The 12,656-nt window shown below is 30.7% G+C and overlaps 4 protein-coding genes across 4 annotated transcripts; 3 read left to right on the top strand and 1 right to left on the bottom strand.

The window, feature by feature from the left end:
* The first annotated feature begins 10 nt into the window (after nucleotides 1–10).
* On the top strand, nucleotides 11–2,766 carry BX663DRAFT_448802 (rab-GTPase-TBC domain-containing protein). The gene is made up of 5 exons (XM_051523714.1): nucleotides 11–177; nucleotides 250–522; nucleotides 583–950; nucleotides 1,026–2,337; nucleotides 2,434–2,766. The coding sequence occupies exons 1-5, from the start codon at nucleotides 79–81 to the stop codon at nucleotides 2,680–2,682; spliced, it is 2,301 nt and encodes a 766-aa protein (XP_051385883.1). The 5' UTR covers nucleotides 11–78; the 3' UTR covers nucleotides 2,683–2,766.
* A 57-nt stretch (nucleotides 2,767–2,823) lies between these two features.
* Nucleotides 2,824–4,105, bottom strand: BX663DRAFT_244782 (uncharacterized protein). The gene is made up of 3 exons (XM_051521852.1): nucleotides 3,944–4,105; nucleotides 3,809–3,855; nucleotides 2,824–3,706 (listed from the first exon to the last, which is right to left on the bottom strand). Exons 1-3 carry the CDS (start codon nucleotides 4,033–4,035, stop codon nucleotides 2,868–2,870), a joined length of 978 nt encoding a protein of 325 aa, XP_051385882.1. The 5' UTR covers nucleotides 4,036–4,105; the 3' UTR covers nucleotides 2,824–2,867.
* A 2,101-nt stretch (nucleotides 4,106–6,206) lies between these two features.
* BX663DRAFT_422667 (NUDIX hydrolase domain-like protein) lies at nucleotides 6,207–6,628 on the top strand (the record flags this gene model as incomplete). The annotated part of the gene is made up of 2 exons (XM_051522419.1): nucleotides 6,207–6,356; nucleotides 6,413–6,628. Coding segments are annotated over 2 exons (366 nt in total), but the record flags the coding sequence as incomplete, so codon positions are not given.
* A 1,520-nt stretch (nucleotides 6,629–8,148) lies between these two features.
* Nucleotides 8,149–12,614, top strand: BX663DRAFT_428391 (ras family-domain-containing protein; the record flags this gene model as incomplete). The annotated part of the gene is made up of 10 exons (XM_051522680.1): nucleotides 8,149–8,451; nucleotides 8,584–8,754; nucleotides 8,917–9,274; nucleotides 9,347–9,687; nucleotides 9,767–9,936; nucleotides 10,059–10,445; nucleotides 10,529–10,598; nucleotides 12,037–12,261; nucleotides 12,333–12,382; nucleotides 12,443–12,614. The coding sequence occupies 10 exons, from the start codon at nucleotides 8,149–8,151 to the stop codon at nucleotides 12,612–12,614; spliced, it is 2,247 nt and encodes a 748-aa protein (XP_051385880.1).
* Nucleotides 12,615–12,656: the final 42 nt, after the last annotated feature.

Below are 12,656 nucleotides of genomic sequence, written 5' to 3'. Positions count from 1 at the left end.
TTTTTTTTTTAAATAATAAAATCTTGTGTTTTGCATAAAAAGCACTTTGTTTTTCATTTCTTAACATTTATTGTCAAAATGGGAGGAAGCACCTTAAACGATTTTATGCATTCTTCAATAATAGAAAGTAATCTCGAAGCAAGCTCTTCTTTAAGAGAACAACAGTTAAATGACAGGGTAAAAAATGAACATGTATATAAATGAATAAAAAATCATCAATCTAACATTTAGATCTTTCTTCATCAAAAGACATTATATAATCCATTTTTAAATCATCAATCAAGTTTTTCAACGATTTACCCAACCTATAATCCTTCGGAATTTCAACTGGATCCTATATCCCTTCTTCCTCCTGAGTTACCGCCTAGACCTGCTGCGTATAGATCAATAGCAGCTACTACTTCTCCCACTGCATCTTCTAATAATAAAGTCCGCTTGATATATACTAAATCAGGATTTTATCTCAAAACCACATCCATAAATTCAATACATGGTTTTTTTGCTATTGTTTCGAAATCAATGGTTTGTTGATCATCATCATATTTATGACGTACATGGACTAAAAATTATATACACATATAGGAAAATGTAAACATTTTAATAGCTTGGATCCCAGAATATTTAATTGAGCCTCATGATATTACAAAATTTATTGAATTAGATGGTGTCTTAGCTGTAGATCAGGGATTTCCAACTATTGATTTGAACTTTGGTGAGGAAGAAACGATGACAATCGGAATAAAGAACATTCATTCGTTATACATATGTCCACCATTATCAACTACTCAAGGCTCTATCATCATCACATCTCGGACTGGTGACATTTTGAAACCATTATGGTATTCGGCCTTGAATGATTCAACCCTCTATCATAATTGTTATTTAGATAAAGCTTCGTGGCCAGGATATGATATTATAGATATATTAGATGCATTCACTCCATTAAAGAGGTATCTATTTTTTTTTCTTTTTATTATTATTATTATTATTTAATGTTTGATCTAACAATTTGTATATGTATACAGGGATGCAGAGCATCTATATTTGGTAGGTGAATCTATTTCTGACAATAATACAAATAAAACAAATATAAATTCTGTTAAAGAGCAAGAATTCTCTGCTGAAGAAGCATGTGGGTCAAGTATGGATCCTATTACTAAAGTACTACAAGAGGCTCGATGGAATTTACTTGAGCGGTTTTCAAGAATTACTCAATATTCCCGAAATACTGCAGCACAAGTGCTTGAACACCCTATAACGAGACCTTTGTTACCGTTAATGCCACCTTCTGTTCAAGCCTTAAGTAGAAATGGCAATGTACAGAATACAATAAATGAATATAATATGGCTTCATATTATTTAGCAAGATGGAGTATTACTACCTCAGCTTCTCGTTATTATCAAGCAGACGATTTGGATGGTCTATTAGTAGGTATGCCTGAGCTTTATGGTCCTGCTCCAATTCATACTCGTCGTTCGCCTCTTTTGCCTGAAGAATGGGTTCAGCTCTTTGATAATGAAGGTCGTTTAGCAGTCTCAGTTGAGTATGTGCGAAAACTGATCTTTCGTGGGGGGATTCATTCTGATATTCGTATTGAGGCATGGAAGTTTCTCTTAGGAATTTACCCTTGGGACTCTAACTTTAATGAACGAGAGGCATTACGTCGAAGTCGACTCGATGCCTATTACAATATAAAGGCACGCTGGTTTGATCATCCTGAAGTGTGCAGTACGAAAGAATTTCAAGACGAGAAGCATCGTATTGATAAAGATGTCCATCGTACCGATCGAACTCAAGCGGCCTTTGAAGCTGAAGATCTCCCTAACCCAGATCCTGCTATGGCAGTAGGAACGAACCCAAATTTAGAAACTATGAAGGATATATTAGTTACATACAATTTTCACAATACAGAGCTTGGAGGATATGTGCAAGGCATGTCAGATCTTTTGGCCCCTCTCTTTGTGGTCATGGGAAATGAAGCAATGGCGTTTTGGACATTTAGTGCATTGATGGATCGTGTGCAATCCAACTTTTTTATAGATCAATCAGGTATGCATAGACAACTCAAGACCTTGAATGCATTGATTCAATTTATGGACCCTAATCTTTATCGACGATTGGAAGAAACAGAATCATCTAATCTCTTTTTCTGTTTTCGATGGTTACTAGTATGTTTTAAGCGTGAGTTTGAATGGGAAGATGTCATTCGATTGTGGGAGGTGCTCTGGACAGATTATCTAACGGATAAAATGATTTTATTCATTGCTTTGGCTATTATTGATATGCACAGGAAACAAATGATGGAAGAGTTAAATCAATTTGATGAGATAATCAAGGTACATATATATATATATATACTTTATACTTTATATTATACATAATATTAATAATTATTTGTTTTTTTTTTTTTGTTTTTTTTTTTTTGCATATAGTATATTAATGATTTAACAGGAAATATACCATTAGAACCAGTATTAGAAAGAGCAGAAGTTTTATTTTATCTGTTTGAAAGAAAAGTAAGAGCAATACAACATAAGAAAAGATTGTTACAAGAGCAATTACAATCAAGAGCAGTCTGGAACAGTAATGAAAGGCAAAAAATACTAGAACATATTGACAAACTAAATATATGTGATAATTTATTGGCTTTACTGCCAAAGATACCTAGTTCCACTTTATAAGCTTAGTAAAGGAAATAAACGATAATATATATTTTTATATATATCCATAAATAAATTGGATTTATCTTATAATATCATCTCAAATGAAATTGTTCTTAAAATGCATTATATATATATATATATACGGAAATAAAAATAAAATACTACGGATGGGGGGAGGGAGGCATTATTTTATTATTAGATTATTAATTACATTTACCACGTACACAGTCTTCTTTACAATCAGCTTGAGTCAAACAACAAGCATTTTTCGGCCCATTTCCTTTCTTTTTGCCTTTATAGCCAGTAAGACAAGTTGGTGCAGGCTTGCTTGTACTGATACCACCTCTACGAGGGCCATTGCATTTTCCTTTAATACAGTCATCAATACAGTCGGATTGATCCTTGCAACAATCACCATGATAAGCATTACCACGTCCTTTTCCAAAGTAGATACGAGGGTTTGTACAGGAAGTATTTGTTTGAGAGGGGCCATTGCATTTACCTCTGATACATTGATTGACACAATCTCGTTGATCTTTACAACAATCACCAGACAGACCATTGCCTTTACGTTTGTTATAGTAGATGTTATGGTTTGCACAAGTCAATGTAGGTGTAGAAGCAGCAGCAGCAGTAGTAGTAGTAGTAGTAGTGGTGGTGGCGGCGGCGGTGGTAGTAGTAGTAGTAGCTGGAGGACGAGGAGGACAATACCAGACATCTCTATTATATAATAGACCACCATAACCACAAGGCACTCTCTCATTTGTGCTTTGAATCAATACATATTCAGGGATAGCAGGTTCATTGCTATCCGCCCAAACTGATGCATCAACAAAGTTAGAAGCACTAGGACAAACACCAGGAAAATAACCCAAAAGATTAGGAGAAGTATAGGACATTGGCTTACATGCATAAGCACAGGTATCTACATTAATACAGACTTGTATTCCATGATAGGGCGTTTCAGGAATGACGGTAACTAGAAATTCCAAGTTATTTCTTTCTACAAGGAATGCGGTAACACTTTGTAAAGCAAAAGCAGCTAATGGAAGTGCAAATGAGAATAAAGTTTTCATTATTATAAACTAATAGAACAAATATATATCTATATATTTTTTTCACTCATATGCTCTCTTTGACATACACCTATTTATATAAATTTTTGCAATAAAATTTTGATTTAATATCACACTATTGGTTTGAAGATTTTGTAATACAATTATCTCTTTTATTAGGACACAGCATTCAATTTTTTTTTTTTTTTTTTTTTGTATTTTACTTTGAGCTATAACAGCTCACTATCATCGTGGTTTGCTGCTTTTTTTGGTGTATTTTCGGAATACAGTGCTTCCGCAGATGAAGAGACTTCATTCGATTTTTTTTTTTTTTTTTTTTTTTTTTTAGAACCACTACAGCATAGAATAAACTTGCTCGTGTAACTACAATACAAACGATCGACATTATTAGTTAAGCTTTACAAAGTCATTCTAATCCTTTTAATATACATTTCTGATTAGAGCTTATGATCATAGTGCATATAATATACATTCAAAATAATAGAGTATAAACTGTACTGTATATTTATTAGATATATTATGTATAGGTTTATATTTATATTTATGTTTATATCAATGAGAGAGAGAGAGAGAGAGAGAGAGAGGAAGCTACAATGGTATTTTTATAATGTAAAAAAAGCAAGTGTAGTTACTAATTTAAAATATCTTTGATGAATACTTCAGAAATAAATACGGAAGTTACCTTAAAAGTCAAATAAATGCTCACAAAGTAAATGTCCATCTTTTGAGACTGCGCCAATTTAGTAATAAACACACTTTTCCTATAGTCTATTTATAATAAAGAGAGCCGTTGTACTTAAAATCTATGTGTATAAAATAAAATTTTATTTATAAAAAGATGCTGATACAAATGAAGATTCGAACATGTCAAAATTATTAAATTAAATAGCAATTTTCAGACCTGTTAAATACATATTCAATTAATAATAAATAATGATTCTTTTATACATATACACGTATATTCTTCTAGTAAATAAGTTTTTACATACATATACAAATATAATCATCAATAAATAATGTCATTATAATTGCTATTATATATGTATATACATATATGCATACTAGAGGCAATAATAGCAGTAGTAAATCTGATTATTAAACTGAAACAAATGATTGAAGAGCTTATTACTGCTAGTAGAGACCTTCAAGTATACAGTACGGCTCTCTCTCTTTATTCCTCTCCAACATTATCATTTGTAGATCTCAGGGGATATTAAGTCATATAGTACAAAGGAAGTAATATGTCAATTGTCAAAAATAAAAAGGGAGTAGTAGAATTAAATAAAGTATGTACCATGATTGATAAAACAGAATAGCCAGTATATAGTTAGATGTAGAAAAAAAAAAAGTAGATATTATATGGACACAATGTTGCTTAATTATAAAAGTGTTAAAGAATGGCTATAAGTATTCATATCTTGAGAAGGTGGGATACATTTTATTACTAATTAACTGACAGTCTGACTACCAAGAGAAAAAAAGAAAAGAAAATAGCACTATAGAATCCTTAATAGAATATTTTGCATACAGAATTACAGTTATCATTATTTAAGTATAATTATGAACTATTAGAAGAAAATGATTGTTTTGTCGGTGTAGTAATGAAGAGCATCTTTCTCTCTTTTATTATTATTATTAGTAATAAGCTGCTTTATATACCCTTTTATGCAGTTGACTTGGATATTAAATTATGCCATCGTGTCACTATCCTATCATTTACGAGTGTAATGAATATGTATTACAAATTTATATTATCTTAAAAGTTCCTGTTTGCTTTGTCCTTGAGCTGTCTTGATAAAATAACAGTAGGATTTACGTAATAAGTAAAGGCTTCTATGCTTTTCTTTTATAAGAAGAACCTAAATTGTCATATTCTATAAGCTTCTTATAAATGTATTCTTATAAAATATGTTTAAAAATAAAAAAGTGTATTTATATAATGGAGTATTATCTCATACATTGTTTTTAAAATAAATATAAAATTTCTTTTTTTAGTTAAATCTTTAAACCTCGGCTCAATAGTATAGCAGTAACAGAATAGGCGGAAACAAACAAACAAAAAAAAAAAAAAAAAAAAAAAAAAAAAAAAAAAAAGCATGATAATTAATATATTGAAAAGAAATGACCAGAAATTATTATAACAACCAAACAAATAATATAAAATAAGCTATATTACAGCAAGATTTATGGATTGAATAAATGAAAAAAAAAAGTAAGAAACAAAGTTAAAATAAATAAATAAAAAACTAAAAAGGTAAAATTTAAAAATAAAAAAAATAAAAATAAAAATTAAAAAGAGAAACAAATTCCTTTTTTCTTTTTTTTTCTTTTTTTTTTTTTTTTTTTCTTCTTCTTCTTCTTCTTTTTCAATTTTTAAAAGAATTAAAGCAATTAGTCAAGATGCCAGAATTTACGAAAATTTTTAAAAAAAATAAAAAAAAGGCAGTAAATAAAGAGTCAGAGATAGAGTATAGTATGACGCCAAGACATGGTCATGGTTGTGATGTGTTCGATGAACAAGGCATTCGACAAGTAGCTGGTTGTTTACCTATTGACCCTATCAATAAACGATTTTTATTAGTCTCTTCTTCAGGTAATCCTGGAGCTTGGGTGATTGTAAGTCAATTGATCATTTACTTGTAATCATCTTGTTCTAATTTATAATCTATTAGCCTAAAGGTGGTTGGGAAAAGGATGAAACACAAAAACAAGCTGCAATGAGAGAGACATGGGAGGAAGCAGGTGTGAAAGGAGTTATTACTAGACATATTGGTGTTTTTGCTGAAAAGACAAAGACAGGTGTAAAGGCGCATCATTGGATTTATGAAATGGAAATTAAAGAAGTAACTAAGAATTTTCCAGAACAAAAGAAAAGAGAAAGACGTTGGGTAAGGTGTTTAAGTAGTCTAGTCACACTTTTATATAAGGGTAAAAACTTGATATCCTAATTCCTCCTCTTTTAATTTAGTTTACATATGACGAAGCTATGCTTGTTGTTAAAGCAAATTATATTCATGATGCACTTAGTATGTCAAGCTTAAGTCCTCTTGCTCATCCCGAGTTAGTTTCGACCACAGAAAAAAAGAAGAAGAAAGACAAAAAGAAGAAGAAGAAGAAGGAAAGAGAGGATGAAGCTGAAATGGGTTCTGATACTGAAAAGGAAAAAACAAAAGAAACTAAAGATGATAAGTCAGATGTAGATGCATCCAGCGATGAAGAGAATAAAGAAAAGAAGAAGAAAAAGAAGGATAAAAAGAAGAAGGATAAAAAGAAGAAGGAAAAAGAGAATAGTGAGGAAGGTGAAAGAGAACCGTTAGTTGATGAAACTGTAATCCCTCAAAATGAAGAGCATAAAAATAATGAAAAAGTAGTAGATGAAACTCGAAATTTTTTACCTCCAATACAGGTAAATCATTCTAATTTACTACCACAGTCTAACATGCAACCTCAACGTATTCATAATAATCCGCCTGACATGCAACCTCAGCGTATTCATAATAATCCCTCTAACATGCAACCTCAACGTATTCCTAATAATCCCTCTAACTTTTATCGCCCTATTCCACAACAACGTCCTCAGCCAACCCAATTTCCTCCTTCTCAATATCAACAGTCACGCCCACAATTTCATCCTCAGCAATATCTTCAGCAACAACGTCCTGCTCCACAACACTATTTTCAACAGCAACAACAACAACAACAACAACGACCTAATCCAGGTCAATTTCCACCTTCTCATTATCATAAACAGCACTTACCACCCGCCTCCCAACCAAATCCACCCATGTATCCTAACTACCAACCTTATAAAACAAACAATTAATTATAAAATTGTGTATAATATTTATATTTATATAAATAGTATATTATTATTACCTGGTAATATACACGTTAAATTATAAATATAGATTACTTTTGAACTCTTATTTATTTTATTTTTTTTTCCAGTTTTCCTTAATAAACCCTTTTCCTCATAATTAACTGGATTACGTTTATTCGTATTTACCATGTTATATATAATATAGACATTACATTTTAAAATAATAAGATGGAAATTCTATTTTCTTGTGATTTTTATAACTGCAAATTTCTATAAATAACTTTTTTTTTTCTAAATCTAATTATTGACCAATCAAAATTTGATTATAAACTCGTCACATGATATTTACTTGTATTTGGTGCCTTAATCTATTTTCTTTGTGTGATTTAGGTTTCTTTTTTTTTTTTTTTTTTAAACAAAAAAAAATAAAGGGAGTTCAACTTGTATTGTTTTTTTTATTATTATTTTTCTTTTTATTTCCATTTAATTACTTGTTTATTATTATTATTATTTTTTTTTTTTTTTTTTTTTTTTTTTTTTTACAATCTAATTTGAATCTTTTTATTATTATTACTAAAAGAAAAAAAAATGCCTTCTATTCAAAGTGCTTCATTACCATTCGAATCTAATAACATTGCTAATGACTATTTAAATTCTAAGCAATGTATTTCACAAACAACACAGCTATTATTAAATGATAGTAAAATATCACTCAATTCTGATACGGGTACAGCGATAGCAGCTATAAATCCTCCTTTTACTCTTCGCGTCGTTAATCCAGATTTATCAGATGAAGATGACCATAATAAACAATATAAACCCACTTTAAATCCAAGCATTATTTCAACTCCTGAAGAAATGAATAAAGATCAAGAAGATATCATTACTGTCGTACCTATCAATTCTCCAAATTCTTGGCAAAATGAAAATTATCATGATAATAACAGTAAAGCATCTGTTGTACGTAAAGTGTCCAAAGTACTAGTAGAAGGGGATAATACATCACCCTTTGATAAGGATAAGGAAGGATTGGAATTTTTACCTCCTCTAAAGCGATTACCTCCTCTTTTAAGTACCATTAAAGAATCTCATTTATTATCCGAATCTTCGCCTCCAAAATTACCGCAACATCATCCTGATTTCTTTACTTCTACTACCTTGGGTAAAGGGGCTCCTTCTATAGCTCAACAAACTGTAAATGCTAGTATCATCATCACAACCCATGAAGCCTCTGAGGAGAAGATGGATGAAAGAGAGGAAGAGTCAAGTAGAGATCAACAGCTTATGTCTCTTTCTCCTCCTCCTCCTCCTCCTCCTCCTTCTTCTTCTTCTTCAATTATCGATAGTTCACCACAGCAACATCAACATAATCCTTTACTCACATCTTCCTCTACTGAATTACCTACTCATCTCTTGCAACAACAGAAATCTTCTTCGAGATATTCTAAAGCCTCTTATAGTCTTACAAGTCATCCTGATGCTATTAAGCTCTATCGATCCATGGCTTTAAAAACAAATGATCGAGTTGTTCAACTTACTTATGCTAAATATCTTTTAGAAGTCGCCCATCTTTATTCAGAGAATCGACCTTCCTATTCATCCAATCTATCATCCACATTACCTCTCTTACTGAAACGACCTCGTAAAGAGAGTTTAAGTTATTATCAACAACAAAAGAGACCCAACAGTATGAATGATGACAGTCGTCGTAGTAGTGTCGATACCTATTTCAGCAGAAGTGCATCCTCTTTATTCAATAGAGACTCAATCACAGTAGCAGCAACAGGAACAGCAACAACAGCAATAATGGAATCAGATGATAAGACCAGTACAAAATTTAAAAAGAGAAAAATGTTGGAAGAAGAAGGTGTCAGATGGATTAAACGATTAGCTTACGAACATGTTGGAGAAGCAGCTTATTTGCTAGCCTTATGGTATGATCGAGGCATGTATGGTTTTCGAAAGAATACAACACGTGCATTAAAATTTTATGAAGTTGCTGCAAAAGAAAAAGTACCCGAAGCCATGTTTGCTGTAGGACAATATCATGAAAGGGAACAAGATTATATGACTTCTTTTCAACTTTATGAAGAAGCTGCCGGTTTAGGGCTTGTTGAAGCACTCTATGTAAAAGAAAAAAAAAGAAATACACATGTATATGTATATAGACTTTTATTCTTTATTATTTATGCTTTTTTTTGTATAGAGAATTGCAATGATCAATTTAAATGGAGAGTTTGGTTCAAGACGTAATGTAAATGGAGCCATTCAATTATTAATTAAAGCATCTGAAAAATCAACAGGTTCTTGTCCTGACGCACCATATACCTTAGGATTACTTCTTACAAATGATTACCCATCTGTTAATATACCAAGGTAAACCCTCTCTAGATAGATAGATAGATACATTATACACACATATATATATATATATATTCAAGTATTGATTCTTATATATGTATATCCATTTTTTTTTTTTTTACTTGTAAATCATTTAGTGAATTAATTCAAAGCTATGGTGGTACATTTGCAGCTATAACTTATTTTGAACATGCAGCAGAAATGGGTTTAGCAGTAGCTCAGTTTCGTTTAGGTTACATTTATGAGCAAGGCCTTTATGGCATAAGAGTGAATATGACAAAGGCTATTTTTTATTATGAAATGGCTGCAAACGAAAATAAACATAGTTATGCTATGTACAATCTTTCTCAAATTTATAATCAAGGTGTTAAAGTGCCTCCTAATCAACTTAATGATCAACTCGCTTTATTTGAACAGGATGAATCTAATTGGATTAAAACACATGCTCGAGATGAAGATGCAGCCTTTAAGTGGTGTCAATTAGCTGCAGATCAAAATTTGCCTGATGCATGCTATCTGTTAGGGTAAATTTTGTTTATTTTATCTTATTGTATTTATCACTTACATAAATATACATGTGTATACAAATACATATATGCATGTATAGATGGTATTATGAAATGGCTATTGGTGCACCAAGAGATTTTCAACAGGCGCATTATTATTATTCCAAGGCAGTTAAAAAAGGAAATCATAAAGAAGCAAAAGAACGAGTCAAGTTATTAGAAACATTAGCCAAAAAGCATCAAAAAGAAGAAAAAAGACGTACGATATCGATTACTCCAGATAAAAGGTTACCCTCTTTTGATACCAAGACTAATAACAGAGATTCACAATGTAATATCATGTAAAACATACCTTAATAAAATGCATACACTCATTACTACTACTACTATTATTGTTGTTGTTACTATTACTACTACTACTACTACTACTACTACTTTCACTTTGCTTGTATAACGAATTCTCACACTCTTTCTATCCAGTGTAACAATACAAAATTGCTTTCTTTATGTATTCTAAAAATAATACTCATAATGACAATATGAAAGGGTAAAAATAATAAGACTACTATGAAAGATAGTTAGTTAGTTAGTTGCCCCCTTCTTTCAAATGTTCTATTTTTAAAAGAAAGCCAACTCTGAAACAACAATCCTTTATTTTCTGTTGTTTACATTTTACCATGAGAGAGAGAGAGAGCGCCTTTTTACTTTAGAAAGACTGCTGGTATAACTGCTTTATTAAAAAAAAAAATGTTGAATAAGGATATAGGTTTCTTCTGATGTACTCAAATACTGCTTATATCTTTTTTTAATGAATATAGTGTTTGCTTGCTTAAGGAATTCAACAAATATCACTCAAAGTCATAGAGTGAAAAAAAAATCTTGTATTTTATGAATAGTCTATCTATGGCATATATAAACAGTATTGAAATATAAATAACTAAAATAACTATTTGCATCGATTGTAAAGAATGACTAGGTTTTGTTTAGTTGGAAAAAAAAAAAAAAAAATGATTTTATTATTTATCGGAGCTTATTCTAGCCATAACAAACTGCTACTTACAATAATTACAGCAGCCAGCAAAGACGACGACGACAACGACGAGAGCTGGTCTTTGTGATTATTTTAATTTTTTTTTTCTTTTTCTTTTTTTTCAATAATTTTTATTTTATTTTTTTTTTCTTTTATTAACAAATGGCTACAAGAAAGAAAGTTTTATTAAAGGTAATTTATAATTACCTTTTTTTTTTTTTAATTGAATAGAATATTAAATTCTTTTTTCATTAGGTCATTATCTTGGGTGATAGTGGGTATGTTTTGTGCATCATCTCAAACTATAATTAAGAATTAAACCCATTTTTTTTTCTCCTCCTGTTAGTGTCGGTAAAACATCTTTAATGAATCAATATGTTAACAAGAAGTTTAGTGGTCAATATAAGGCTACCATTGGCGCTGACTTCTTGACAAAAGAAGTAATGGTCGATGACAAATTAGTTACAATGCAGGTAAAAATAAAATAAAAAGAGTAAGAATAAAAAATTGGAATAAAACTAACTTGATGGACGTTAACCTTTGGTGTGTGTGTGATGGTTTTGTTATTATTTAAATTAGATCTGGGATACTGCAGGACAAGAGCGTTTTCAATCATTAGGTGTTGCATTTTATCGTGGTGCTGATTGTTGTGTATTAGTTTATGATGTAAATGATAATCAAAGTTATGAATCCCTTGGTCAATGGCATGATGAATTTTTGGTACAAGCTTCACCGCGTGACCCAGATAATTTTCCTTTTGTTGTATTAGGTAACAAGATTGATGTTGATGAGTCCAAGCGTATGGTACAGTACACTTTTTATTATTATGCAAAGAAAAAAGGACTAAATGTGTTTTGTGTATTTATATATATTAGGTCTCTCAAAAACGAGCTATGGCATTCTGTCAAGCTAAAGGCAATATCCCGTAAGTAATGAAAAGCTAGAATAAGAAGAATTATAATATTTATTATTTTATTTAAATTAGTTATTTTGAAACTTCTGCTAAAGATGCTATTAATGTTGAACAAGCTTTTCAAACAATCGCAAAGAATGCACTTCAACAAGAAGCTGATGTTGAACTTTATAATGATGTTAGTGACCCTATTCGTATTGATAGTGATAACAATAGAGATTATAGTAATGGATGTGCTTGTTAATAATCTCTCAATAAAACAATAACTGTACAATGTAAAAAAGAA

Source organism: Cokeromyces recurvatus, assembly GCF_025118155.1.
Source record: "Cokeromyces recurvatus strain NRRL 2243 chromosome Unknown BX663scaffold_4, whole genome shotgun sequence".
Classification (NCBI taxonomy): domain Eukaryota; kingdom Fungi; phylum Mucoromycota; class Mucoromycetes; order Mucorales; family Mucoraceae; genus Cokeromyces; species Cokeromyces recurvatus.
This window is presented reverse-complemented; position numbering and strand designations above follow the sequence as displayed.